At 40.9% G+C, this 26,884-nt stretch overlaps 2 protein-coding genes across 3 annotated transcripts in view; one reads left to right on the plus strand and one right to left on the minus strand.

Moving 5' to 3' along the window:
- The window catches only part of RpL24 (ribosomal protein L24), a 304,226-nt gene that overhangs the window by 99,446 nt on the left and 177,896 nt on the right, over positions 1–26,884 (plus strand). The window lies entirely within an intron of this gene.
- On the minus strand, positions 245–26,791 carry GLS (glutaminase). 2 transcript variants are annotated; one of them, XR_013307184.1, is made up of 17 exons: positions 26,386–26,791; positions 23,851–23,938; positions 23,584–23,720; positions 22,138–22,267; positions 20,834–20,913; positions 17,890–18,053; positions 15,714–15,784; positions 15,098–15,130; positions 14,970–15,028; positions 14,229–14,346; positions 11,820–11,996; positions 11,075–11,206; positions 9,321–9,475; positions 7,718–7,858; positions 6,222–6,453; positions 4,774–4,856; positions 245–347 (listed from the first exon to the last, which is right to left on the minus strand). XR_013307184.1 is itself a non-coding variant. In XM_077631133.1 (16 exons), exons 1-16 carry the CDS (start codon positions 26,616–26,618, stop codon positions 4,827–4,829), a joined length of 1,980 nt encoding a protein of 659 aa, XP_077487259.1. In that variant the 5' UTR covers positions 26,619–26,791; the 3' UTR covers positions 2,589–4,826. The 2 variants fall into 2 exon arrangements, 1 of the variants encoding a protein (XP_077487259.1); XM_077631133.1 differs by lacking the exon at positions 245–347 and having other exon boundaries at positions 2,589–4,856.

The raw sequence follows: 26,884 nt of genomic DNA on the forward strand, positions 1-26,884 counted from the left end.
AGGGAACATTCTTGACAAAAGCAATCACTTTCCATGTTCAAAATGGGACAGACTAGCACATGAACATAAGAGCATTCAGTTGCAACATAGGATAGACGCACTCTTCAATGTAATGAAATTTCCGCATAGAACTACCGCTACAACATATGTTTGAAAAAAAATTCTTTTGCATCTTTTTTTCAAATGATTATTCAGTGCTGCCAAGAAGCGCTGGGCACTGAGTAAAAAGAGACACACTAATACATACTGTCTCATCATCTTCATTTAATGTCATGCAAGCAGTCGTCCTCCAACTCCTGATCACAGGCTGCCACTTTGGGTGCAGAGCAATGCCAGCTGAAAAACAGCTGAAGAATCGCAGGTGCAGCAATCGCATATTAAAAATACTGTAACCCTCACTTCCAAAACGCACTTCATCGGTTCCATAGTGATTACTTTAACAAGAATGCAACAGTCGAGCAACACTTGTGCAGCTGATATGCCCAGCTATATGAACTGGGACACGAAAAAAAGCCCAGTGAGCACCACCGTTTCCACATGATGAAAGACCTGGCTTGGCTCGACTTACCATGCTATAAACTGGCTCTAACCACTGTTATAGCGCCTAGAATATCCTAGGCACTATACCACCGTGTTTGTGCAACAGGCAACTGAGTGCTACAGATAAGTTCTTTCACCCTTGACTACGACACTTACTCTAATACAAGTTGAGCGTAAATATAGGCTGAGATTCTGATTGCCAGTTTGACATAGAAATAGGTGAAAAATGATTAGAACAGAGGTCAAGCCACGCTTTTGACAGAACAGGTAAAAATATTAAGAGAGATACAGACAAATATTTCGAGTGCCCATTTTTTTTTTTTACCTTGAAAGAGGCCTGCGAGCCTAGTAATCAAGAAAATGAGCTCAAACCACCAGTGTGCAGTGTGAACAATTAATCACAAATGATTTTGAACCTACAGTTCCACCTCTGGAGTGCACCTTGACGTCATGGTCGACCTGCCAACCTGGGCTACAAATTCTGGTGACGTAGGCATCGCCGGCAACCACTGGTGTTGCTGTGAACAACCACCGGGTTCGGTGATGACACAATAATTGGGGCAAGTACACCTTTACGTCACTCTATTCAGATGAAAATTCTGAGTGGCAGCTCAGACAACATTCAACATCATATTAAATGTTTCACTCAGCCACTGAAACTGAAGCTTGATACAAGGCATCTTCTTATGCCCGTGAAACAAATCATATCATTGGTTTGCATTCAAATTTTGTGTCTGTGCCCCTTTAATAAGACAAGCATTTATAGTATGCATTTTGCTGACATCAAGGCCTTCATTTCATAGGCAACAGCATTGTCATGACATCCAGGGCATTATAAGGCGCTTCATTCTTTGTGCCACTGAGTGCATTAGAAATGCAATATATTGCTTGAAATGCTTCAAATGCTTGTATAACTCCACACATGACATGCCCTTCCAAGCATCTTTCACTGAAGCCAGGGTTGGTACTGCTGTTGCTCATTCAGTTGTTTATGAAGTTCGATTAATTGATTCATTAGATCTACAGGTGCAAAAGCAGCACTGTGCTATAAGGCACACTATATTAGTGGGCCCTGGATTAATTTCAACCACTTGGGCTCTTTAATGAGCACTGAAAGTGTAACACTAATGAACTTTTGCATTTTGCCTCCATCAAAATGCAGCTGCCAAGGCCAGAATTAAACCTATAAGCTCAAACTCAATGGTCAGATTCCATGGTGAATTTTCAAAATTTGTTCCAAAATTTTAACAGGGTTTTCTCTGAGAAAAGAATAAAATGTCAGCCTATATTTGAGTAAGTGTCGTAACAATCATTATCACAAGTAAAGTACCTTTTGACAGGTTCACACGGACTGTACAAAAAGCACCACATCCTTCACCTTGCAAGCTTGAAATGTTGAACAAAACATGCCAGCACCAACAATCGCATACCTTTTACCTGTTATCAGTTTTGTTCACCTCATATGCAAAAAATCTGCTTACCACAGAACTGGCAGAGCATAATTATATTCCACTAAAAGACTACACAAATTATATTTTTATTCATATATCTCCTGATTGAGAGGTAGGTATACTGACAAAATACACTTAACTGAGAGTAGCCACAGGCTCTTTGAGGCAACCAAAAGAGCCATCACCGGGAACGAAAACCTTTGCAAATTGGACGTTTCCTACTTATACACATAGTTAAATCCTGCCAACACTAAGGTTTCACTAAACATCGGCTAAACCAGCTATGTAACTAAGTGATTCTAAGAAACAATCTATACAGGTACAGCAGTAAAACATAAATCCAAAAAACAAGTGGCAACATATATAAATTCAAAATAAGGTGCCAATAGAGCAGGTGACTAGGAGCAGAAAAAAGCAAATAAAAGCATTACACTGACGCTGTTAAGTATACAATGTCGCACAGGCATTAAAAGCTCTCGCCAGTTAAAGTTATGGTGACAAAAAGGGGTGCAGCAACTGTAGCGCACCAAATAATAACACGCAGCATTAAATTATGAAATTAATTATGGATTTCCTTTTTCTTTCTTTTTTTTTTAAACTGCAGAGCTGGGGCAATATACTGAAACAGTCACTTTCTACTTGACTATGAATACCTGTAGTGCATTCTGTTTCTAAACAACCTACACTACAAAATAGTGTGCTATACCCTTATTGTATGCCCAAAAGACATCAATTAATGGATGTCTGCATCCCAGTTCTGGCAACCTTGAATATGTAGAATAAACTACACAGAATGACTATTCAAATACTAAATCAGGCAGTAATAAACATTCTCAGTCCACACACAGAGCATCTTGACACCATATATTTGGAAATGTGTACAATCTCTGTCCTCAACATGGTGGAATGAGTGTGGAAAACAATTTTTTTGGCACTTTGTTTTCATGTAAATTTCAAGTGCTTTAACTTGATGTTTTTATTGCTTTCATGCTATTACAAGACAAGTAATATACAGTAGAATGATGAAATGAGGTTATCATGTGGAGTACGATTGTTGTTAAATAATGTATTTTTGATAATAACAAAATTAAGAAAACTTCGCTCAATTTTCGACATTATGGACTCTTCTACTGTACATAGCAGTTATGTAGAGGAGCAAAAATGAGTGACACATTGTACTGGTTGCGTGTACATGTATGTGAATAACTCCTTAAAATTGGAAGCATAAAATTTTAGGAGAAAAATGCTGACATGATTTGATTTCGAAGGATAAATATATAAGGAAGGTTTTTGTCCGAAATAACCATGGAAATATCAACAATATCGCGCAAACTAAAAGCCTTCATAGGAATTATTTCCCAGTGTCAAATGGACATTCACCACGTGTCCTGCGATAATTTTCAGATTTCCTGACGAAATCTGAAATATCAGTAGAGAAATTTGAAACTGGATAGTTTGGATTTCCTAAGGAAATTCGAAACATCCAAAGACAAGGTAGTATGTATGTTCTAATAACACCCCAATGATGTCCTGTGTTTGACGTTTTGGCGATACATATATTTCACATTATATAGCGTGAAGTACTAATTCAGGGAAGCAATGGGTGCTCACTTAAGTTTTTTATGTCCTGCTGGTGATTTATTATGTAACATACATGACGTTATCAAAAGCACATGTAACTGTTGCAACCTTTTCGATTTCTTTCATCACATTTGGCTTTGATACATCAGCGAGAAGGTGTGTAATGAAAGTGAAAGCCTGAAAGAAAAAAAAGAACGACTGTTCCAGAATGTAGCCCCAGCTCAAGCACTCAGCACAAATAATGCAAAGTGAGTGTGGCACACCAGTACTGGAATACGCAGCTGTGTCACTGGTTTGTATAGTATATGCTACCCACCTGCTAGTAATAAGTCATAATCTGGCAGTACGTCGAACCTTCGGTGGGAGCAAATGTAAAAAAAAAAAAACTTGTGCTTCGGCTTTTTTATATAAGCACATGGCAAGGCAGAAACACTGTTTCTATTGGGGTTAGCTACAGGTATGAAATTTGTTTATTTCTAAAACTGGTTGTATTTCAAGTGACTGATGGCAGCATATTAACAGCTTATTGGCTCCTCATTTTTATTAACTTACCAAAAAGTTGGAAAATTCAAGGTTTCAGAATTAGATTGTTGTTGCAGAGATGCAATGCTGTGAAGTTGGGTTTCCAAAAATGTCAATTCTTCTACTCTTTGCTTTTTTCACTGAAGTGCTGGAATACGAGATTTACTCTGGTATATGTAGACTTTTGTCTACATAAAACTGTGAAATTGCAAAAAAAAAAGTGTTTTTGCACTTCTGCAACACCCACTTAAGGAGTAAATCATTTTAGAACTGAGACCTCATGCGGAGGGAGATATGTAAATAGTACTGATGAGGTATACACAGTGCACACCGATTGCTTCCTTATTTGAATTTGCCACATTTGATCACTTATACCGCTGAAAAAGCAACTCTTTGGGAGGTCCATACAGTGAACATGACATATATATATGTAAACAACAATGTGAGCCTAGGATGCCAACAGTTTCACTTAGGTATGTCCTTGTGTCATGTCGGGATCAGCACTAGACTGAGAGGCAAAGTTAGAAAGGGCAAAAGCATGAATGCGGACTGCTTGCCATCAGGAAAGCTAATACACAAGCTGGAGCCCGCTATGGGCTTCCCTGTGGGCAAGTTAGTGGGGGCACAACCAATGGGGTTAGTAGGAGGCAATGCTCAGAGAACATACTTCCTCACTTACGCCACTAAATAAAGACACGGGGAGTCCCTCCCGGTGCAGATTGGTCACGCCATTCACCTTTTGCCCTTAAATTTGGCAATGTCCTAGTGAAAGGAGAAAAAGGAAAACAGCAGCAGCTCAGCCTTAATTAACACATGACTAGAATGTTAACTTATGCAATAAAGCATGCCCCAATCTAGTGCACTCATTTTGCACCTAGTTGATAAATAATAGCGGTGGCAATGCACAAACAGAAGCCTGGTACGACTAAGAACTAGGCTTAAGAAAATGGCACTCATTTTGACGTCATACTATGTGAAAGTAAATGCATGAATGTCTGTTCGTGAACAAAAGACATAATGAATGTGATGCAGGAGGTATAAAAACATAAATTAAGGCCAAAGTGCTAATAAGCTACTCTTAATATACAAAGCAATCATCTCTAAAAGGAGATCTTCAATAAATAGAACATTACTACAAAATTTGTTTTAGAACAACCAAACTCAACTGAATCAACTTCTGAGCCACAAAAAATATGGCGGTCATCTAGCAATTAAAAAAAAATGTGCGATCATACATTGCAAAAAACCACACAGACAAATTCAGTTCATGATAATGGTATGCAACAATTATAACACTCAAGAAAAGAGGCCTCTTAGACTGTTTTAGAAAGATCACATATTTTTTAGCACATTTCAGTACCCAGCACGGCAAGACTGCACTCTTGCACGCTAGACAGCACAACCTTTCATTCATAGATGCCACAACCCTGAACAATCTCAATAATAAGATGTTGCATAAGACACCTGCCAGTACAAAATGCTTCTAGCTTAATACCAGAAGTGCTCGAAACTGTTCCACTAGGAGCAAAGCACATCTATACCAGCACACATAACAGGTATACTGGACCTGTCATTACTAAGACTGCACGCATTGTACAAAGATGAGTTGGACGAGAAAACGCACTCAAAACCAGGCATATTTGACTTGGACCTCCTGAAACTGGATGTCAAGTTAAATAATCAAGCTTACACAAAATGCAATGTGCTTTCTGGAGCAGAAATTACTCTGTTTAATGTGTGATGCCAGATTCAGCAACAAGCTTAACTGAAATAAAGTAGACATCAACCAACCATGTATGCTACAATCCTCACAAACTACAAAAGAAATTCTGAGGGAACAACAAAAAAAAAAAAGAAGAAACTAATGGTGGAAGAAACTGTGCCGTTTTTTTATAAGTTTCAAGTTTATCACAGGAATTGGTGATTGTGCCTACACTAGTGCCTACAGCCACACATGCACACACAGCTATCTTGCGGAACAGCAAGACAGAGGAGGGGAAATATGTTTTTTTTTGCCATGAACATGGTCAGTATCCATGCTGGAAAACAAGAGAAAAGCCTCTTGTCGTAGAGCATGGATTGGAAAATGACATTTGTGGTTCACTTGCGCAAGATTGGAATATTTACGGGACGACTGGTGCCATTGGTCGTTGCTGCCTTGGGCGGTGGGAGGCTGCTGCTTTCGGTGATGTCCTCCTGTGTCTGCTGCTCCTGCAGCTGCTGTGGCTGTTGCGGCTGTTGTTTGCCACTGCTCTCCGCCTCGCATGGTGAGGAAGGTGTTGCCTCCCACTTGGCGAGGTAGTCGGCCACGGCAGCGTGGCCAAACTGACGTGCGTCGTCAAGCGGTGTGTGACCCCACCTGTGAAAGTAGCCGTGGATACAGACATCATTGTGGGGAGGCAGATAAAAAAAAAATTGAATCAGAGGTGTCAGGAATACATCAATAACCATCAGGTGTTATCATTACAAGGAGATCTTCCTTGATGCAGTGAAATTTTAAAATTCCGGTTTATTCGAACTAACACTTTGGTCCCGTCAACACCAGGTCAAAAAAGGCTCCTGTTAGTTATAGCTCTGAATAATTTGAACACTGTTTCAGTAGTTATAAATAGTAAATTGCACTTGTATTGTGCTATTATTGTCGCTTTTGTAGGGGTTTTGCACTGCTTATTTGTACTCGGTCTACAGAAGGTTCAACAGCATTCAAGGGACGGATGTTTGTGCCCTATCACTAGTACCCTGCTCTTCCTGGAAATAACTTAAGCAGCACATTTGCAAAGGCTCACTAATTACAGCACATAGCTGAAAACACCGACAAAATGGCCCTGCAAACACAACAATCTTGTAACGATTAATTGTGAACACTAGAAACTGGTTACTAATGCCATCATCTGAAGAAGGCATGAGCGATATTATAAATATTACTGAAATACAAGCAGGTGCAAATTGGGGAAGGAAAAAGTAGGCAAATGCAAGTGGCAAAACTAGGTAAGGCTATAACTGCTAAATCTGCAAATGTAAGGCGCTTCAAGTGAAAGTGTGCCCATATTTTTTAGAGCTGCTTCCCACTTCTCTGCATACCCCAGAAAAACATATTTTATTATGCTGCATATATAAATGTGTGTGCACCCAAAATGAGCTCTAAGTAATTCCAAGACAGCACCGAATAAACAGCACTCTAGCGGCGAGCTGAATGAACTGCTGCATGGCCATTGCAATTCCAGTGGTCCAAGTGAAATTTAACACTTTCTTTCTATCACTGGAGGAAGAATACAGTTAGTACTTCGAATCAAGTTATTTTTTTTCCATATCACAAGGATTTTGAAAAGAGTTAGTGTTAGGACTCTGAAAGCCATGGACTATTGACCTGATCATGACAGAGAAATTTCGCATATGTATGTATCCATGAAAAGAAAACGTGCAGCTCTAGCTGTCAGCATGTAATATACAGACAACAAATGCCAATGCATGAGTGTAGGGCCTCAAACAAAAAACTCCATGCTGCATGGTGCACTGCAGCCCACATGCTAAAGCCCCACACACTTTCAGCTATGCATGGCAAGAATGAGAGTATACTGTGGGAGCACTGATGATTGTGCACACAGTGCTTGGTGTTGTTGTACCTGTCTCTGACCATGGCATCCACACCACAGATCTTCAGCAAAAACTCGACGCATTCAAGGTGGCCCTCGGCAGCAGCCAAGTGCAGAGCTGTACGCCCATCGTAGTCACTCAGCCCCATGTCCATACCCGACAGGTAGTGGCTGCGCAAACAGACACACCCTGCATCTTACCCAACAGTCTCAAAACCCAGGTCTGCATGTGCAGTGAAAAAGGATGCCAGTGAGCTCCAATCAAAGTTGCAGCTCATAATAAATCCTGCTAACAATCATGGGAAATGGCACAGATCGCAAGCAAGCAGCCAGAGATATACCTGGGAAATTCCAAAATGAAACCCACCATACTTCTTTTACTTTACATCTCTTACATTATACAAGCTTTTATCATTGCACTTAAATTTTTTCACTTCCTTTGGCCTGCTCTACTTATTGGCGACACCTGACCAAGCTGCAGCGCATGCTTTTATCATCATAACCTGCTTTTTCTGTCATTTTTTTTAGCATTTTGTCTTCATTTCTACCTGTCTTGCATAAGCCAGCTCCCTCTTCGTTCTTCCTGCCTCTTCTCGACATGCTCCATCACTCTTCTTTATCGCTTGTTGGGTTTTTGTACCCATCTTCTATTTGTCCGCTGTGCAGTAAATGTGTGTAACCTGCTTAATTTAAATTTTCTTTGTTTGCTCTTCTGTCATCCTGTTGTATCTGTTCTCTCCTCTGTCATCTTGCAAGAGTAAATCGTATTTACTTTGCAGTATCACACTGTCTTATGAGTACAGTTTTTTTCTTAGCTTATACCTGTGTAATTCCAGCCCTCCTTAGGCCAGCTGCACAAAAACAATAAGAAAATTGTCATAATAGAAATACGCTGCAGGTAAAAATCCATGCAGTCTTTACCTTTGAACGTACCAGAGTATTATTTAAGCGTCACATTCCTGTAAATGTCCCGGAGAAGTTAGCCCGACAGTTATCAGATATCTAATAAACATCCAGTTTTGACAAAAGAAACCCAGACCAAAATTGCGTCATTGTACACATTTCCATGGTTCTTTATTTTAGATTTATGCTGTTATAATGAATCTCTGTTCCACATCCATGAATAAAATGTTTTGCGAGGGTAGGCAATTGTGAGAGTTAAAAATTTTTTTGCATCTACAATGAAAATCTCATAACTTGCAGATGCCCATTTAAATACTGGAAATGTACACGGACTACCTGTGGACGGCCTATACTATAGGTATCCACTAAGGATACCTAAGAATGTCTTGGCATGCAATGGACATCCTGTGAACATTCATGGTCACTTGGGGCAGCCATAAAAAAGGCAAGGCCAGGCAGAAAGCATGCATTCAACCTCTACATAGACTACCTAACGTAGTTTGATTGAAAGAACAATGACAGTCTTATATATTGGTCTTTGGCTGTGCTCTTGCCTAAGATACATGCAACCAACAGGGCGAGAATTTTTCTTCTGCAAACAACTTCAACATCAAAGTACTGGGCATCATCGGAACAGAAGCGTTTTTACTTAAAACAGCATCAGACTGAAAGTGGGGACTGCTTATAGCCTAACCACTTGTAGAGAAGAAAGAAGAGTGAGAAAACTTGCCGGCGCATTGCTGTTACATCCCCACTGGCAGCACTGAAAAGCAGGTTCACCACCTTGAGGCCCTTTGTCTCATACTTTTGTCGCCGGGGGTCCTTCTTCTGTGTCATGTGACGCAGGTTGTCGTAGTGATGGAAGCTGAACACTCTGGTCAGCTCCTGTACAGTACCCAGCACAGTTAAGCACAACTGTCAGGAGAAGGCAACCATTTCCTAAACAGTGCCAGAGATGTCCCCAGGTGTAGGAGCACAAACAACAAACACAGAAAAAGACATCGGCAGGAGGAGCTCATTGGTACTGCAAGTGAATGGAAGCAATACCAGAGTAGCTAGTGACCTGGTATATACATATATAAAAAAAAATAAGAGTGCCTTCTATTTACTATATGCGCATATTGTGTAATTCATACTGTGGCATCTTTATTCCCGCAGTGAACTAAACCCAGCCATTGACTTTGTTGGTGAATTCAATAGCTGCCTGTTTCATACAATTAGTCAGACTGTTTCATTGCAACTCCTCTTTCCTAGTATCAGCAGCCCATGTCTGCAATAGTGACTTTTGACAAGCACATGCAGCATTTTAAGTTAGGTTTTGAGGTATGTGTACAAGACTGACACGGGCCACAAACGTACACCAAGATCTGCCACCATCATTCACAAATTTGCTGCAGTGCATGCTTTTTACACTGCTGATGCTTCTTCCACGATGGCAGCCTCTTGTAAGATAGGGAGAAAAGAATGACCAGGATAGTGAACAATTAACTATATTGTAGCAGCTTGAAAGAGCAAATTTTTCTTTAACAAGGAATATTACGGATCTGTTGACCACATTAACCCATTCACTTCTGCAGGCCATGCACAACAGCACAGCATGACCTGGGTTGCTGGAAGGAATTAGCAATAACTCGCTCTGGAAAGGTCACAAACTAGAAATTTTTATTTTATTCAGCTTTCAAGAAAATCACGAATCTAGAGCAAGTAAAATTTTTCTTGTTTGTGAAAAACCTTGAAACAGCAAGGTGTGTGAACTGTGAAATGGCACTCATTGCACCCCCAACAACTGAACATTTGCTTGATGTTTTATGCTATGCCGTCATTCTGAGGTATTTTACGATCAAAAAGGTGCCATTGATAAGACTCTAGACTTATTTGGGATGGAGTTACAGCTGGTTTCCTGTGATCTTGTATCGGGGCAACACAGCCACGTGAATGATCTTTTCGACAAGAAAAAATTTTCTCTCGGTGTAGCACATTCTTTTTCAGTCGCTTTTGGTAGAATATATAGCTGATGTGCACAGCCAGATAGATCACACTGAAGAATATTTCCTTGCATACTTTCAGATTTCCAAGCTGGGGCTCAATCTACTCAGAAATACCATGCTCAGGGTCCGAGTAATAATCCTCACCTTGCGGACCAAGTCACTAAGTCACACTCACGTACTGCTTTCACTATCATCTAAAAGTTCAGGGTATTTACAGTCTGCATTCCGCTGACTGCCAAAAAGCAGCGCATGAATTTCAGTACCATGAAACTTCAGTCTTGCCATGACACCATGGTCGTGTTCAAAAGAAGCAGCTGAAAAACAATTTTTTTTTCCAGCAATGTATGTTTGAAACTAGTGAGCAACTAGCGCCATCTGGCGGGAAAACTGCTACCTAAAAATTAGTAGCCAAGCATCTGGCGTCATTTGTTGATGCATAGTGAAGGCGGGGATGGCAAATTGCCATCTTTGGAAGTGAACAGAAGAGCAGGCTCACCTCACAGAACTGCACTCCTCGAACAGAGTTGCCGTAGACGTCCAAGGGGGGCGACCACAGACAGATGCCCATCACATTGGGTACCACCACCATGGTGCAGCCTGACACACCAGACTTGGCAGGCAGGCCAACCTGCGCCAGGGGTCCACACTGAGCTTGCTTGACTTAGTGAGTTTCAGTTTAGAGGGCACAAGCAACTTTTCCCCGCCAGTTTAGGGCTATGATGGAAGCCACTACAAGCCCTGATGGCTAGCTGTGGTCACAAGTGTAGAATGCTCCTCACGTACAGCAGCAACACCCAACTGCAATGATACTCAACAAAATGACTCCATCATTACAAAAGTAGTACTCATTTCCCTATGTGTCTATACAATTTTGCAGATCCAATGCAAGTGCTTATGTTTTGTAACATATGTTATTTTTACATTTTGCAGATTGCACTGTAATATCAAAGCTAAGGGTATGCTTTACATGTCACTAAAATTCTGAAAAAAAGAAAAGAAATGCAGTGTATAGAGGGAACTAATTTAAACCAAACTGGGAACAGCACCCTTGTCTTTGTGAGTCATGAAGTAGCACTGATCTTATGATCATGCTTAGCAAAGCAATTAAATGAGAACAACTCAAGCATGAAGTGGTCAGGCAAGAGGAGCACCACTGAGCAAAGAACAAGGAACACACAGGGAGCTGCACAAGTAAGATGTCTAGCTTCAGTTCAGAAAAAAAGATGCAGCTGCCACCCTACCTTGAAGGCATACTGGCCTGAGTAGTCGTACATGCCGCACGAGTGCATCAGTGAGAGGACGTCTCGGCAGGACACTCCGTTCATGATTTGGTGGCCCGTAACAGGACAGATGCCACCATTAGCCAGCGTCGATGCCATGACGCTCACAGATTGGCAGTTAACTTCGAGAGAGCACAACTGGAAAGGAATACAGGCAGAGCATATGTCAATTTTAATATGCAACATCCCATGCACAACCTACTCTAGCGAATATCTCAACTCAGCTAAACTCCAACAAGTTGCAGAGAAAAGAAGACTGCAATGGTACAAACATCAAATTTTGGCTGGCAGCTTACTATATTAGCTCTGTCAGCAGCGACAATTGTAATTTGTGCACGCAATGTCAAGGGCTGTGCTTTTTTAGTCAATGCAGTGTAAACTCACAAGCCCCACTGGGTAGAAAGCAGTTCCCATGCTGCATTTACCTTTCATATCTCTACTGCGCTGCTTTAGTGTTCAGGCGAGATCATGTACTTCGTACCATGTCCAGACAACAAACTTAAATATGTAACAAGATGTTCCACAGCAAGAACTACATAAGCCAACCTAACTGTACTACATTACAAATTATATATATTTTTAGCGCAACCACGACAGGGACACAGAGAACAGAGACAAACGCGAGCGCTAACTTGCAACTGATTTATTGAGGGAAGCACGACGGCATATATAAAACCAAAGGCCTCCGCAGGAGCAGCCTAACAAGACACTTGGAAACTGCCAAGGAAAAAGTCATCGCACTAGGCGAGATAGGAAATTGACTTCAGCATTGTACAAGGCAACTGAAGTGTCACTCACGCAATCTGATCCAGATTTCCTTATAAAAAATGCCTCCGGGGTTTCACGAGCGGTTTTTTGCTTACTTCTGCCTAGGACTGACACGCAACGGAAACGTGGTTCACAAGCTCTGCAATCAATGCAGTGGTCAACAAGATTCGTGCGCTCCCTATTAGCCAGGTCTCCCTATTAGCTTTGTACCCTGCATAATTTGTCACAAATCCAACTAGCCCAACAACTAACTCTTTTAATGTACTATATTAGAATACCTGGAGCTTGCTAATGTCCAGTGATGGCACATACTACATGAATAAAATAGACTCCAAAATTTTCTTGGCTTATTGTGAGCATTTCCAAATGGCTGTTACTAGGAAATGGGTAGCATAAAATAAAAAAAAGAAGAAAGTGATTAAAAATGAGTATACTCACTAAGCTCTGTGTAACTAAAAGCTACACCTTCTGTTACAAAGCTAAGTATAAATAAGTCAGAAGACAGCCCCAGAAAGGAAAATGCCTCATGTTGGTCAAAGAGCCTTTTCTGCAACTTGATGCCATCAGAAAAGAAAACTAATGAATTCAGCACAGCATCAGCTGCACCACAAGCATCAATGGTATCATGTCACTATACTGTTATAATCCTTGAAGATATCCACTACACTGCACAAGTGGTGTTTCTTTCTTTCTCATAATTTTTTTATTTTTTTTACCTTAATTTTATTCCACAGGGCTCACACCACCAACTATAAACATCACATGCCGCTGTTATGTAGGGCTAACTAGGATTTCAGCAGCCTCTGCAAAGGTTCCTCTCCACTGAAAACAACAAGTAAGTGCTAGGTGAGTTTCTCCACTTAAATTAATGAAAAACTAGCAAAACATTTCCACTAAGTTCAGCATGTCTCAGAGTTTACTTTAACCAAGTCAGTGTAACTGTGTTTACTGATAGAGCCAAATTGCTTTTTGATACTAGAGTATTAGTTTTCCTTTGCAAAAAGTGCTTGTGCAACAGTTCAAGACATCCCCAAGAAGTGCTGGCAAGGTCAGCTCTGCTTTGTACCCTGAATTATGTGCAATGTTTTGTACTATACTATAAATGACATGCACGTGCCACATGAGCATTAGTAGCAAAATTTTAAGAGTGCCAACACCAATATAAAATAATTTTTGCCAAAAATCCTTAAAAACCACCGCTACCTTTTCTCATACTTTTTGGTTTTTGTTAACCTTCACTCCACAGAGTTCATATCACTGACTATAATCATTACCTACATGTCGTTGTCGCATAGGGTTACAAAAATTCTTGCAGCCTCCTGTAAAGGCTCCTGCGAAGGTTGCCGCTCAAAGGTGATGTGCAGCTGTTTTTTTCTTCTACTTTAAATTCAAGTATTTTTTAGCCATAAAATAATTACACCACTATAACTACCCACTGATTAATGCCACTAATTAAAAAAATACATTCCCTCAAGCTTCCCATCATTTCGGTGACTGTTGGCTCCCTTCAAACACTGCCTACATGATTTTGCAGGCTAAGTGCCAGGAACCTGGCTGACAAAATTTCAACCGAAAACGCTGTGCTTGTCAATGTGGTGTTACCTGAAAGTAGAAGTCCATGGTCTCCTTGAGGTTGACTCTCTCTGGGAAGCACTTGTTCTCCTTCATGTAGAATCCTATGGCATAATTTCTGTCTGCTGCTTCCCTCTCCGAAAGGAATCTTCAAAATGAATGAACCATGCAGCCAGCATTAGAACATGCAGAACAGCATCACAAGAAAACTTAAATAAATGAGAGCTAGGGCCCTCTTCAATACAGCCACACAGCAAGAACATCTACGACTTTCTTTTTTATCCTTCGTGGTTGAAAAAAGAAACAGGATTCATGTGCTCATGGAAGCTGAAGAGATTTCCTGTGCCTGAATGGCTGAATGATGAGTGGCGTCCTTGGTCCTAAGTGAACTTACTATAAGTGCTACTAAACAACTGTGACACTCTAGGTTGCTCACCATAAAGCCCCTCAATGCCAACCATTACAGAATCACTCCACTAAGAATGCAGCGGTACCTGCTTTAGACAGTTGGCCAACACAAATTTCTATATGGATCTGCAGTTTAGAGAAACCTATGCGTCTTTCTCTAGCATCCAGGGTGGCTGCGGCAGGATGCTTTCAAGGAAGGAAAAGGCACACCGCTTTCAGAGGTTTTCGAAAGGGTATATCTGATCAAACTCACAGCATTTGAAAGCAGGGCAAAAGGCAAATAAGCCATGTGACCATTTATTACAGCAAGGCTCCATCATTTGCAACAGTGCACTGAAAACTTAAAAAAAAAAAATAGCTCACATGGCATTGTTGAAGCCAAGATACTCGCCACCTGACACTGCTCTGTAGTACTGCAGCATCTGAAAAGGCGGGTCAAGAATTGTTAAAAAGCAAGTACTCTACAAAAAGTAATTAATGCAAAAACATACCCAGTCAAATTTCTCAGATGTCCTCATTTCCGGCTGCAATGCAACACCACAGAACAGATGAGTGGAGGGATATAAAACTTTCACTACCTTACCTTATTATTATACCTTATTATTATGCCTTGAGAGAGTGCACAGAGCATTAACAGAGTTTTTACAGTCACTAGAAAATAAAACAAATTCAGAGAGATGTTCCTCAATGCTCCTATAACACACAAGACACACAGTACACTGGTACTCATGCAAAACCTGTGAGAGCTCCATTAAAATTGAGGGCCATCGTAACCCAACACAATGCACCTTTAATGAGCACAGGCTGTAGAAATGCTGTCATATTCAGTGAAAACAGCATCTTTTTATGCATTTGGATATAAGTAATTGCAACATGCGTGTTCTGAGCAATCTGATACTTCAGCTAATGCTTGTCTTGCAATCAAAATCAATAGTCAACCTTTCTACAAACAGCATCCACTAGCTGGGCTTCCAATTACCTGTCTTTAAGCATTAATCATTTGTGCTTCATTTGGTGTCAGTGAGACTTGAGATATACACTGCCAAATATCATTTTCTTTTCAGAGACATATAACATATGCCTCCTGCTACCAGACAGCAGTCTTACCTCAATGAGATACAGCAGTAATGAGGCAACCACAATGGCTCCAGCATTCACCATGGGATTGTGTGGCTTCTCTGAAAATGACACAAGGAAAGTCAGCCATCAATACATTGTATTCCTTCATGCTACCATGCCCCAATAGCACACTGGAGCTTGGCTTACTTCAAGGTGGCATACTGAGAGGTGGCCATAAAGTGAGCAGCTGTTTTTTTGCTGCTCGCAGCACTACATGATTTTATAGACAATCTTCGTCATAAAACATCCTGAAAAGGAGTCTACAAAAGCATTTTCTCCTAGATGTAAAAAAATCCACAGAAACAGCTGCTTAACAACTGGCTGTCTTAAAGGCTACTAGTTACACCTTTTCAAGACTAACATTATCTGCTGTTTTTCAGTCGCAGTTCAGCACACTTGAAAACAGATGCAGAAGTGCTTAAGCCAACTGAGAAAATTATTTGTTATTGTTATACAAATTTCCAGCGAAACTTGCTACATCGGAAGAGTTATGCTACATCGCAGCACAATAATTTTCTTCACATTTTTGCTCACAAAAACGTTCCCCTTATACAGTGCCCAAGGTTTGTGCCTCACTCTTCTGACCTATGTTTTTCTCTCAAGCCACCCCAACCAACACAAACAACAGCAAGTTTTTTTTCCCCGAAAAGCGTGGCATGAGACATAAGTTGACTGTTGGCTATCTTACGTTAAAATGTCCTTAAGAACATGAAATGTCCTTAAGAACAAGTGAAAAATAGCAGTACCATTTTTGATGAGTTAGTTTTATGCACTGCATAGGATAGCAACATTAATGAGCCAGAAATTCTAAAGCCATATACCCCCTAAGCATGCCTATGTGATGCTCAAAAAGTGTTTTGGTGCCCCAGTACCGACACCCTTACCACATGAAAAAGCTCTGTACTAGCTAGGATTGATCTATTATAAGCTCTTTCAGCATCAAGAATTTTAGTTACATGAGAACCTGAATAAGAATAATTTTTATTTAGTGTGCAAACGTGTTACACAAAAATATGTGTATGCAGTATGAGGCCCCATAGTCAGCATAACGGACATAAAAGTGTTTAAAATGAAATGCTGCATTGATGAAAAGTGAACAAAGCACACAGTAGCATTTAGCAGTCCTGTAAACAAACTATAAAATCACATATTTCTTACAAAATAATTACAACACTGAATTACAACACTGAACTAGATTTGGTAGCAATATATAAAAATAAAACAGCTAAAGATATGAAAAAAAGGACATTTAAACACACCACAGAACCATAATAAAGACTCAATAAAAATTAAATTACATTATATCTTGATTTTTTTTTTATTTTAGAGTTAAACCTATGCACTTAGTGTTGTTTTAAAGCAAGTGGCAGCATATTCCAAAATGAAAATGATGAGAAATGAGCAATTTGTTTTCCATAATTAGTATGCATCTTGGGTAAAATTAGGCTATCATTTTTCTCAAATCTTGTTTTGTTTGTATTGATAAGGAATACATAAGAAATTAGAAGCATAGGAATCTGATTATTAGAAGCATAGGAACCTAACCTAACCTAACCTAACCTACTCAGCCACTGCAGTGGCTGAGTAGTTATGACGCTTAAGCGTCATAACTGCCGCTGTTGCATTTCGATGGAGGTGAAATGCTAGAGGCTCGTGTATAGTGGGATGTTAGTGCATGTTAAAAAATCCCAGGTGGTCGAAATTATCCGCAGTTCTCTGTTTTGGTGTCCCTCATGGCCTAAGTTGCTTTGGGACGTTAACCCCCATAAAACCATATTTAACATGCTCGGTAGCCATTAAAGCACGACTATCATGCAATAGCTGTGTTGTATTAGTGTTTTGTGTATTAAATGTTAATATTGTAACTGCCCGGTATTGAAAGGTTCCTAATGACAATAAATGGGCATTTTAAGTGTTATCCCATGACAGTATGCTACATTTAATAATACGGGAATGAATTAATGAACGACAGAGTGACACAAAGGTAGGTTTAGACAAAAAAAAAGGAAAAGTTTAACAAGAACACAATTTCTGTAAGCAATTTGCTTTTTTATGTCAGACCTATATGATGAAACTTGCGACTGGAGTTGAATTTCTTTCGTTTAACTCCTAGGTTGACAAAATTTGAAACTGCAATTTTCTCACAAAGATGAAAGGCCCATACTGTTGTAATCGAGAACAAGCTCGTTGAACATCCTGCCGCTTGGCTCCTGGCCCACGTATTGGTGAACAGCATCTGAACCTAGCTCGGTGAGTGCAATGGCATAGTTGATGGGCTTGCCAGATGACTGGATTGTGAACGGAATCTCTGTGTCACCAATTGAAAACCTGCAAATGGACGTCAGGAATGAGCAACAGCTGTGATATGTTAACAAAGCTCCAAGCTGCGAAGTTAACAAGTGGTTACTATCATTCCTTACAGTACTTATGCAGCCATTAGCATATTCCTTGCTTCAAAGTAGTGTGTCTGTACCCACGAAATCACAAAAATATTATGCTGTGTAGCACACTGAAGATCCAAGATGGTTGGTAAACACCAGCAATCACTGAAAGAATTCTCAATAATTGAAATGTGTTCTATAGTTTGCTCAAATTATTTGTGCGCTGAGTAATTCATGCAGCTGGCACATATTGTCTAACAAATGCACAATGACCACAACCCAACAAGTGTCTCACAGCCAGCAGACTAGTGATAGGCTCATCCTTGACATTTTTAATGTGATAACATTAAGGCTCCCATTGTGCAGAAAATCCAGTGGTGGTGGCAGCATGAACGACAAATTTGCTAGGGTAGGGTGGACCGGGTAGCCACCCTATAGCCAACCCGGGACACAAGATTCTGCTCGGCCTCGAGTAGCCCGCTATGGTCGAAAAATAAGTCAGTCACGTGAACTTGTCACATAATTCTATGTCATGCGAACTTGTGGCCTCATCACAACCTGCGCACTGGACTGTGAGCAAACTGCCCACCATGGCAGGTGGCAGTTAAATTAATTATTGGTCATGAGAGGTTGCTCAGGAAGAGCAACCTAGGTCTCACAAGCTCTACCGATGGCAGCACATGCCATGCATCACAGGCCAGTGGCGCATCACTTAACCGTTGCACCACTGCACCAGAAGTCGTATGAGGACTCCCAGGAATCTATAAATGTAAAGTAAACAATGACCAGTTCTGCATATATGGGCACTAACCCTTTAACGCTATCATGTCATACCCTGAAGGCAAAGCTTAATTGTCTCTTGCAATTTTTTAGGCTGCAAAGCAAAGCACTACACTAAAAACAGCAAACTATAAGAAAAGAAAGCAATAAGGCACGCCAGTTTGCAGAAATTAAGAAAAATTCCTCTTACACTTTTAAGTGCAGCTGCCTTTCAATTCACTGAGTTATTGTTGTTGCTTGCCAATAAGGAACTATGCTGTGCCATGGACAACAGCAATGAAACAAAAAAGATCAGCATTGTCGCTTGGGGCGCAGTTTCAATTCAGAAAACAGAATGTGAGAAAGGAAGGGAGCTGTCCCATATTTTTATTTATAGCAGTAATTTTATTGCCTAAACATGTGAATTGTCACAGCACAATACATTGTTTACAAGACTCATTAGGAGCAGCACAGTCATGACCAAAAAGAAAATTTAGGGGACACTTAAGGTCCACCCTTAAGAGTATGACAGTATAATGCTAACGGGTCCCGTCAGCGACTCCATTTGATTTCATTAGCATATTACCCGATCATGTGCTCTACTAATGCTAGCAGATCACATGACACTCCAATGTCACGTGACAAAAGCATACAGTCGTTTGCGTGCGTTCACCCCCAACTGACATGCACTTTGCTACTCGCTTAATCACTAATCACTACTCCCTTAATTAGTGCCTCTCTAATCACACACACACACACACACACACACACACGCACACACGCACGCACGCACGCGCACGCGCACACGCGCGCGCGCGCGCACGCACACACACACACACACACACACACACACACACACACACACACACACACACACACACACACACACACACACACACACACACACACACACACACACACACACACACACACACACACACACACACACACACACACACACACACACACACACACACACACACACACACACACACACACACACACACACACACACACACACACACACACACACACACACACACACACACACACACACACACACACACACACACACACACACACACACACACACACACACACACACACACACACACACACACACACACACACACACACACACACACACACACACACACACACACACACACACACACACACACACACACACACACACACACACACACACACACACACACACACACACACACACACACACACACACACACACACACACACACACACACACACACACACACACACACACACACACACACACACACACACACACACACACACACACACACACACACACACACACACACACACACACACACACACACACACACACACACACACACACACACACACACACACACACACACACACACACACACACACACACACACACACACACACACACACACACACACACACACACACACACACACACACACACACACACACACACACACACACACACACACACACACACACACACACACACACACACACACACACACACACACACACACACACACACACACACACACACACACACACACACACACATTAGCATGCAGTCGCAAGCTATCTGATTATCTGAAAGACCACACAAGATACGTATAAAACTCCGCTTTAACGAAGCAGTACGAATTTGCCTGCACAGCCTAGGGGTAACGTGTCTGACTTGCAATTAAAAAGGGTCAAGAGTTCGATTCTATACATACATGTCGTACTGACGTTTCAGTCACGTCGCGACCTTGTAACCACAATTTATGTAATGCTTTATTCACTTTTCAATTCCGCCACTGCATGTGTGATGTCAAAACTTTTTGACCAGTCCACAGTTTTGCAACCCAATGCTGAATGCACATTTTCAGATGACAGAGAGCCTTAAAGAGATCACTTTAAAATATGAAAGAAAGGAAACACAGTCATGTACCATACCTCTGGCCATCCACAGTGCATATGCTGACTCCCCAGTAGTCTGGGTTGTACTTGGCCAGCTGGGGAATGTAGGAAGCCACCTTTTGCAATACAAAAATAAAAAAGTCACACATTTAGAAACACTAATCTTCCTTAAATACAGTGGCAATACAAATGGCAGAAACATAAAGGGCTCATGAGGGAGTATTGCACCAAAAATTTACTCCAGCAATAACATGAAGGAGTATAAACACCAAACTTTTGACTGAGTGTTTTCTTCTTTTTACTTACACATAAGACATCAGTATACACGGATCACTATGTTTTCTTCGCATACAACCACTAAATACTTTATAATTGAATTTTTTTCATGTTGTTTTGGTTTCACCAGTTGAACGATGCATGTGATGTCAAAGTTTAGTATAGGTGATGTGAGGCATTAAAAAACTGCGATATAATAGCAGCTTCGTCGTTTTAATTCACTCTGAAGCTAAAGCCAGCCTGCCTCGGGGGCTCGAATGTCAATGAATGAAGACATGGGTCTGGCTTTACAGGGCAAAGATTCTGTTGAGAGCAAGAACTAAAGGGTGAAGCTCCTGTTGGAAGCCTTTCACATAAAGAACAAAAGCTTATGCATGCCTTCGTAAACTTGTACACGGCTAAGTTCGATTTCTTTAAAGCACATGACAAGGCGGCACAGTGATAACAGCTATCTGGTTTATACGGCAACTGAAAAGAAAAGAAGAAATAAGTTGTGTAAGTGTCTTCATGGGTATGTCTTTATGACATAAGTATGAGCTTCAACACTCCTATAAACAGCTGAAAGTGGCGCCCATGTATACTTCTCGTTCTCTGTTTTGTCAATATTGCACCTTTCTTCTAAACAAACCTCGAGCTAGCTTGTGCTAAGCTATGATTCATACATTGTGGCAGTTGTCAAAATGCATTATGACTTTTGTGACATTTCATTACAAACACACGGAGCAGGTCTTAATTCAACAGATTCCCACTATAATATATATGGCTTCTCTGACACATTAGAAATGAGTGACTTCTTCAGTCATGTACTATGGTACAGTGGCTTAATATTATGTGTTTCTATCAATCTCTTCTAGCAATTTTAAACATAGGTGAATATTTTAAGAAACCACATAACGTGCCTGTGGGTAGAGATTATTCATAAACGGCTAGCAATGCAATCTAACTAAGGAAATGCTAGAACTACTTTCCATGCAAAACAATTTCCTATAATCATGTAAACATAAGTTGCTAACACCTGGAAAAACTCTAAAATGCTCTTTTCTCGGGGGCACTTTGTTACGCACCTTTCCACCAGTGTTCACTTTGCACTTCCAGTAAAAGTCCTCGACATAGCGAATAAAGTCTTGAAAGTCTGGGATCACAAATTGGTGGCGCAGAGCCCGGGTGATAAGGACAATGTTTTCTCGAATCACCCTGCAGCCAAGAAGAGACAAAGTTTAAAGTTACACCTCCTGGTCTTGGAACTGTATAAATGTCCATTAACGAGACAGTAACCAAAATGATTTTCAGCACAGCAGCACCAACAAATGTCATGAAAATGACATACAAAAATTTAACAATGCACAAACTGGCATTGTTACACTTGAAATGGAGCACTCATGTGTAGGATGAGTGCTGAAATCTGCCAGGGAAACTTGTGCTTTAAATTTTGCACACATTACTTGAAAGCTTGTCGTGTCTCTCAGTAACACTTTAATTGAACACTCAACTTAAACGAACTTTCATAGTACAATGCATTAACACTGTCAGTAATCTTCAATATAATTTGTATGCATTAGCCCTTCCTGGCCAATGTATACTGCCCTGTACTTCTGTTAAATGTAATGAATAGAAAAATTGCCACTAAAATAAGTAAGTCACCTTCTGCCTTCCTTCCCCCAGATACTAGAATAACCCTTTGACACACCATTCAGTATATTTAGGCCTTTAGAAAAACAATTTGTTAGCGTTGCAGTGCAAAATACTAGTGATTAATTTTTTTGCAGGGATGCGCAATATTTAGTACAAAGTGTCGTAATTGAAAAAGCATCATCGAAATGTCGTGACTTATCAAGTAAACACCCGAAGGATCGTGGAAACAATTTCTATTTCAAAGGTGCACATTGCGCTTGAAGTTCCAAAAGAAAAAAATTGTTTTTACTGGTGGCAAAGTATGTCTGCACAAAAATGGCTAACGACTTGCTACCCCACTCACTGTTTCGGGAAATATTATCGCGTTCGCTATATGGCACAAAAAACAGCTTACTTGCGGGATGAAGGATGAAAAATTCACTTGAAACAAAGAAAATACTGTTAGGTGCAGCCCACTCTCAGAAAAAGATGCGAGTTCACTTTGTACACAGTTGTGTACACTGTGTCTAAGAGAGAAATCACGCATTGGACATCCGTAAGCAAGCTTCACTGCACAAAGATGCATATAGCAGTGAAAGCAACTTACTTAACTTCGGCATTTGCCCTACAAAGAATTCACCAGCTAACGCCATTACATACTTTGTCCATAAACCTCCATAGAAAGGCATTTTCAGTGAACAGATGCATATACACCCACACAATAACAGACATATGTAGCTGCCATCAATGCAGCAAATCTGGGAGGTCCAAGGTGCTAATTCAATAAGCATCATTTACAGGCTTTTATGGTTTTTGTGTAAGTTAATTTCACCGGAAATGAAAAAAAAACAGAAAATGGTCAGACACACTGGATCACAAATGAGTGCTAGTTTACATACTGCGCGAATGTTTCCCTGCTCAAATTGAGTGATTCCAGCGAGCGGACAGGTGACTTTTCCTTGTGGACATTTCTCAGGTTCTGCATCATTTCCTTGAGACGTGGGTCATTCTTCCACAATCCAGTTGTGAACAATGCCTGCAGAGACCAACATAAAAATGCGGTGTAAGTTATGCAATACGTTGGAAATTTCATTCGCATTTGCCATCTTCTGCACACAAACAGCACCAAAGATCAATCACCACCCTGAAAAAAGAGCATTACTCACATTCAAGAATTTTCCCACGCAGACTGTGTCATCTGCATCCTTGAACATATCGAAGAGGAGGTCTTCAACGTTCACGGGAGCATCGCTTCTGAAATCAGTAATGACAGCACTTTATTTCTGAACATGAAATTGCTGGGTCTCGGGTATTAAACAAAGGTGGTAAATAACAAAAGGACATTCAGGAAAAGACAAATAGATCTTAAGAAGCATTGAGGATGATAGTGCAGCAAGTACCATCATTCCCTTGATACAAAAATAAGCTGCTTATTTCTGCAAATGCCAAACGACTAAGAAAATTACCCGAGGCACTTATAGGTCTACTAAGCGCATTCCAATTGGTGATCCAAAGCATCATTCTGAATCTGTAAAGGAGCACAAAATCCACCGTGGTGTTGGTACATTCAAAACAGTGATTAGAATAAAGATGTACTTCCGGTTGCATGAACAAGGCAGGGTGACCCACCACAGAGCAAGTTGCTCCAGGTACAGAATTAAAATCCAGCATCTCTATCCACATTTCACCTATCAAAACATAAATTTTGGTTCGCAGAGCAATAGAACATGATACAGACTGCTGACTGCAATATGCTGTTAAGAATTTTTGGACAGCCAGACAACATAGTATTGCAAAAAGTTCGTAAGCACTTACAGCAAAAAGCAAAACAAAGCTGGAGAATTTGAAATAGATGGCATTGCAGTTTTGGCCTTGAGGCTGCTCATAGTCTGACAGCTAGCAGTCAATGTCACCAAAGACAAGGAAGCACAGCACATATGGCAGTGATTTACAATAGTGCATGCTCATTTTGTAGGCTGTCACTTCATTCCAAGCGACATAGAAGACTGAGGCAGGTCATGTGGCTCATTAGCCATCCACCTCTTTGTTCCAAAAACCAACTGATTACTCAAAAAACAAGAGGTAGTGCATTTACTGAGCAACGGCTTGAAAGTCCCATTTTAACAGCCTCGACTTCTTTTTTGAGTTTATTCTCTCTTGAAAGCACTATTGCCATCCATTAACATCCATTGCCACGATTGTGGCTGTGTGCCAGCATTTATTAAACGCATGACCCTTTCAGAAGACAAGAATAAACCAACAAGAACATTCCACAGAGGTTACAGTGATTGTTGCCCTGTCAACTGGACTCGGTACAGGCAGCTGGGCAACGCTATTTTTATTTCTTTCTCATCTGCTCAACTCCATGAACTGTAGAATAGAATAAAAAAAATGCTTTCAAAACACACAGCTGGCTGATGGTTGGTGGTTGTTATATAAGTGCTGCTCAATTATCTTGTTTTGTTGGATATAGTTTATGACCTGCAAAATAAGAAATTCTGCAAGCAAGCATTAAGTGTGCGTAATATTTTTCACTTTGCATTTGTAGGCTACATTCAAGCTAAAATGAATAATCAGTTAATGACTAAACCGTGCAGTCAAACATCAGGAACATAGATTTGAAGTGCTTAGACTGGTCTGCCCCATAATGCGAATATGAACACAAGGAAGACTTACAACATAAAATATCAACAGAATTGAGTACCCTGAGTACATAATATTCACATTATAATTCAACAGTCGAAGGCATTTTTACATATATGTACCCCAAGCTTATGATGCAAATAAGATAATGGCAGCAGATTTCATTAATTTATTGACCAAAAATAGACCGGAACAAATAAAATGCAATTGTTTTTATGCCCATATGTACCTAATGCAAAAATATGTTCTCTAGAGCTACTGGCACAGAGTGCACGTGCGGAGAGGATCATTCATTCCCCGTCCAGCAACCGTACGGCACGCAGATTACGCACATGACAGTTTGCGACCGTGGCTAGAGAAGAAAAAATAACATTCCCAGGTGCGGTGTACGCCTATGTCACCCGGTCACGAACGTCTACATCGGCCGAAACAGCACCAGAAGGAAAGAGAAAACAGATATCTGCCCTCTGGAGTCCTTGCTGAACATCCTGAATGTGTCAGCCATGATATGTGAACTATGGGTACTACGCATGCAGGCAGAGACGCATAAAATAGCGAGTGCATCTATTAAAACGAAATCGCATTCTTTTAAACGAGTAATGAAAATATCCAGCCAAATATCGATTAAAAAAAATCTCTTAAATGGAGGAATCTATCGAAGAACAGAAGATGTGAACGATCGCCTTTTCACATATGCAGAGAAGCCCTCCACAAGGAGGAGACATTGCAGAAAAGCCAGCTTTTAAGTAAAAAGCCGCGGCTATTATGCAACCAATCGGCTATGACGATACCAAGAAAATTAGTTGTCTAAAGAGCGTGTTACGCATACATTTGCTCTTTATTTTTCAATGACAGTGTCAGCCATGCATAATTTCACCCAACACTGCATTTACGTACGCTCTCGGAAAGCTTAAAAAGCACGGCGGCCGTGACAATACATAAATTTAAATCACAGCAAACTAATTGAGCTCTTCTTTATCGAAGATCCTCAGTTCGTTCTCCTATAGAGCTCAAACCTAACGCTATGTGTTCACGTTAAACGAAATCACGAAACTCACTTGACTTCGAAAGGTTTCTCCTTAAACTCCTCTGCCGGCACGAACACCCGGTTCGCATGGGACGTGGTCTCAAGTGACGCGCAGCGAGTGAAAAGTCGGACGGGCTGTTGCTGCGGTCTGGTAGCGTGCGGCAGGATCCGTGCTGTGGGACACACCTTAGGCGCCCGCATCTGGTAGCGCACGAACGTTCCCAAATGTCGAAACATGTCCCGGCCGGATCTGTGCAGAGGCATGCAGACCGAGCACAGCTCTAACAAGCTGGCCGACGGATGAGGCGTGAGGACGCGACTCTTTGTTGACGGATCGCGGCGACGGTAACAGCGATAAGAGCAGTACGCTTGCGGTCTGCATGCGCTATTCGTGCGCGGACCTCAATTCTCCTCTGTAAAACAAACACAAACGAAACAAACCCCAAAGCCACGACCGTCGGGCCACTGCGGCTAATTTTAGAGATGAAGAAACAAAAGCCTGTAATTGTTTGCATAGTTCTTATATTACT

Source organism: Amblyomma americanum, chromosome 7, assembly GCF_052857255.1.
Source record: "Amblyomma americanum isolate KBUSLIRL-KWMA chromosome 7, ASM5285725v1, whole genome shotgun sequence".
Lineage (NCBI taxonomy): Eukaryota > Metazoa > Arthropoda > Arachnida > Ixodida > Ixodidae > Amblyomma > Amblyomma americanum.

Coding starts and splice junctions, on each gene's coding strand:
- GLS (XM_077631133.1), bottom strand. CDS start 26,618: ATGCCTCTGCACAGATCCGGCCGGGACATGTTTCGACATTTGGGAACG. Junction 14,347..14,969: donor CTTGGCTTCAACAATGCCAT/GTGAGCTATTTT, acceptor TTCATTTTGAAG/ATTCCTTTCGGAGAGGGAAG. Junction 7,859..9,320: donor GATGTAACAGCAATGCGCCG/GCAAGTTTTCTC, acceptor CTGTTTGCGCAG/CCACTACCTGTCGGGTATGG.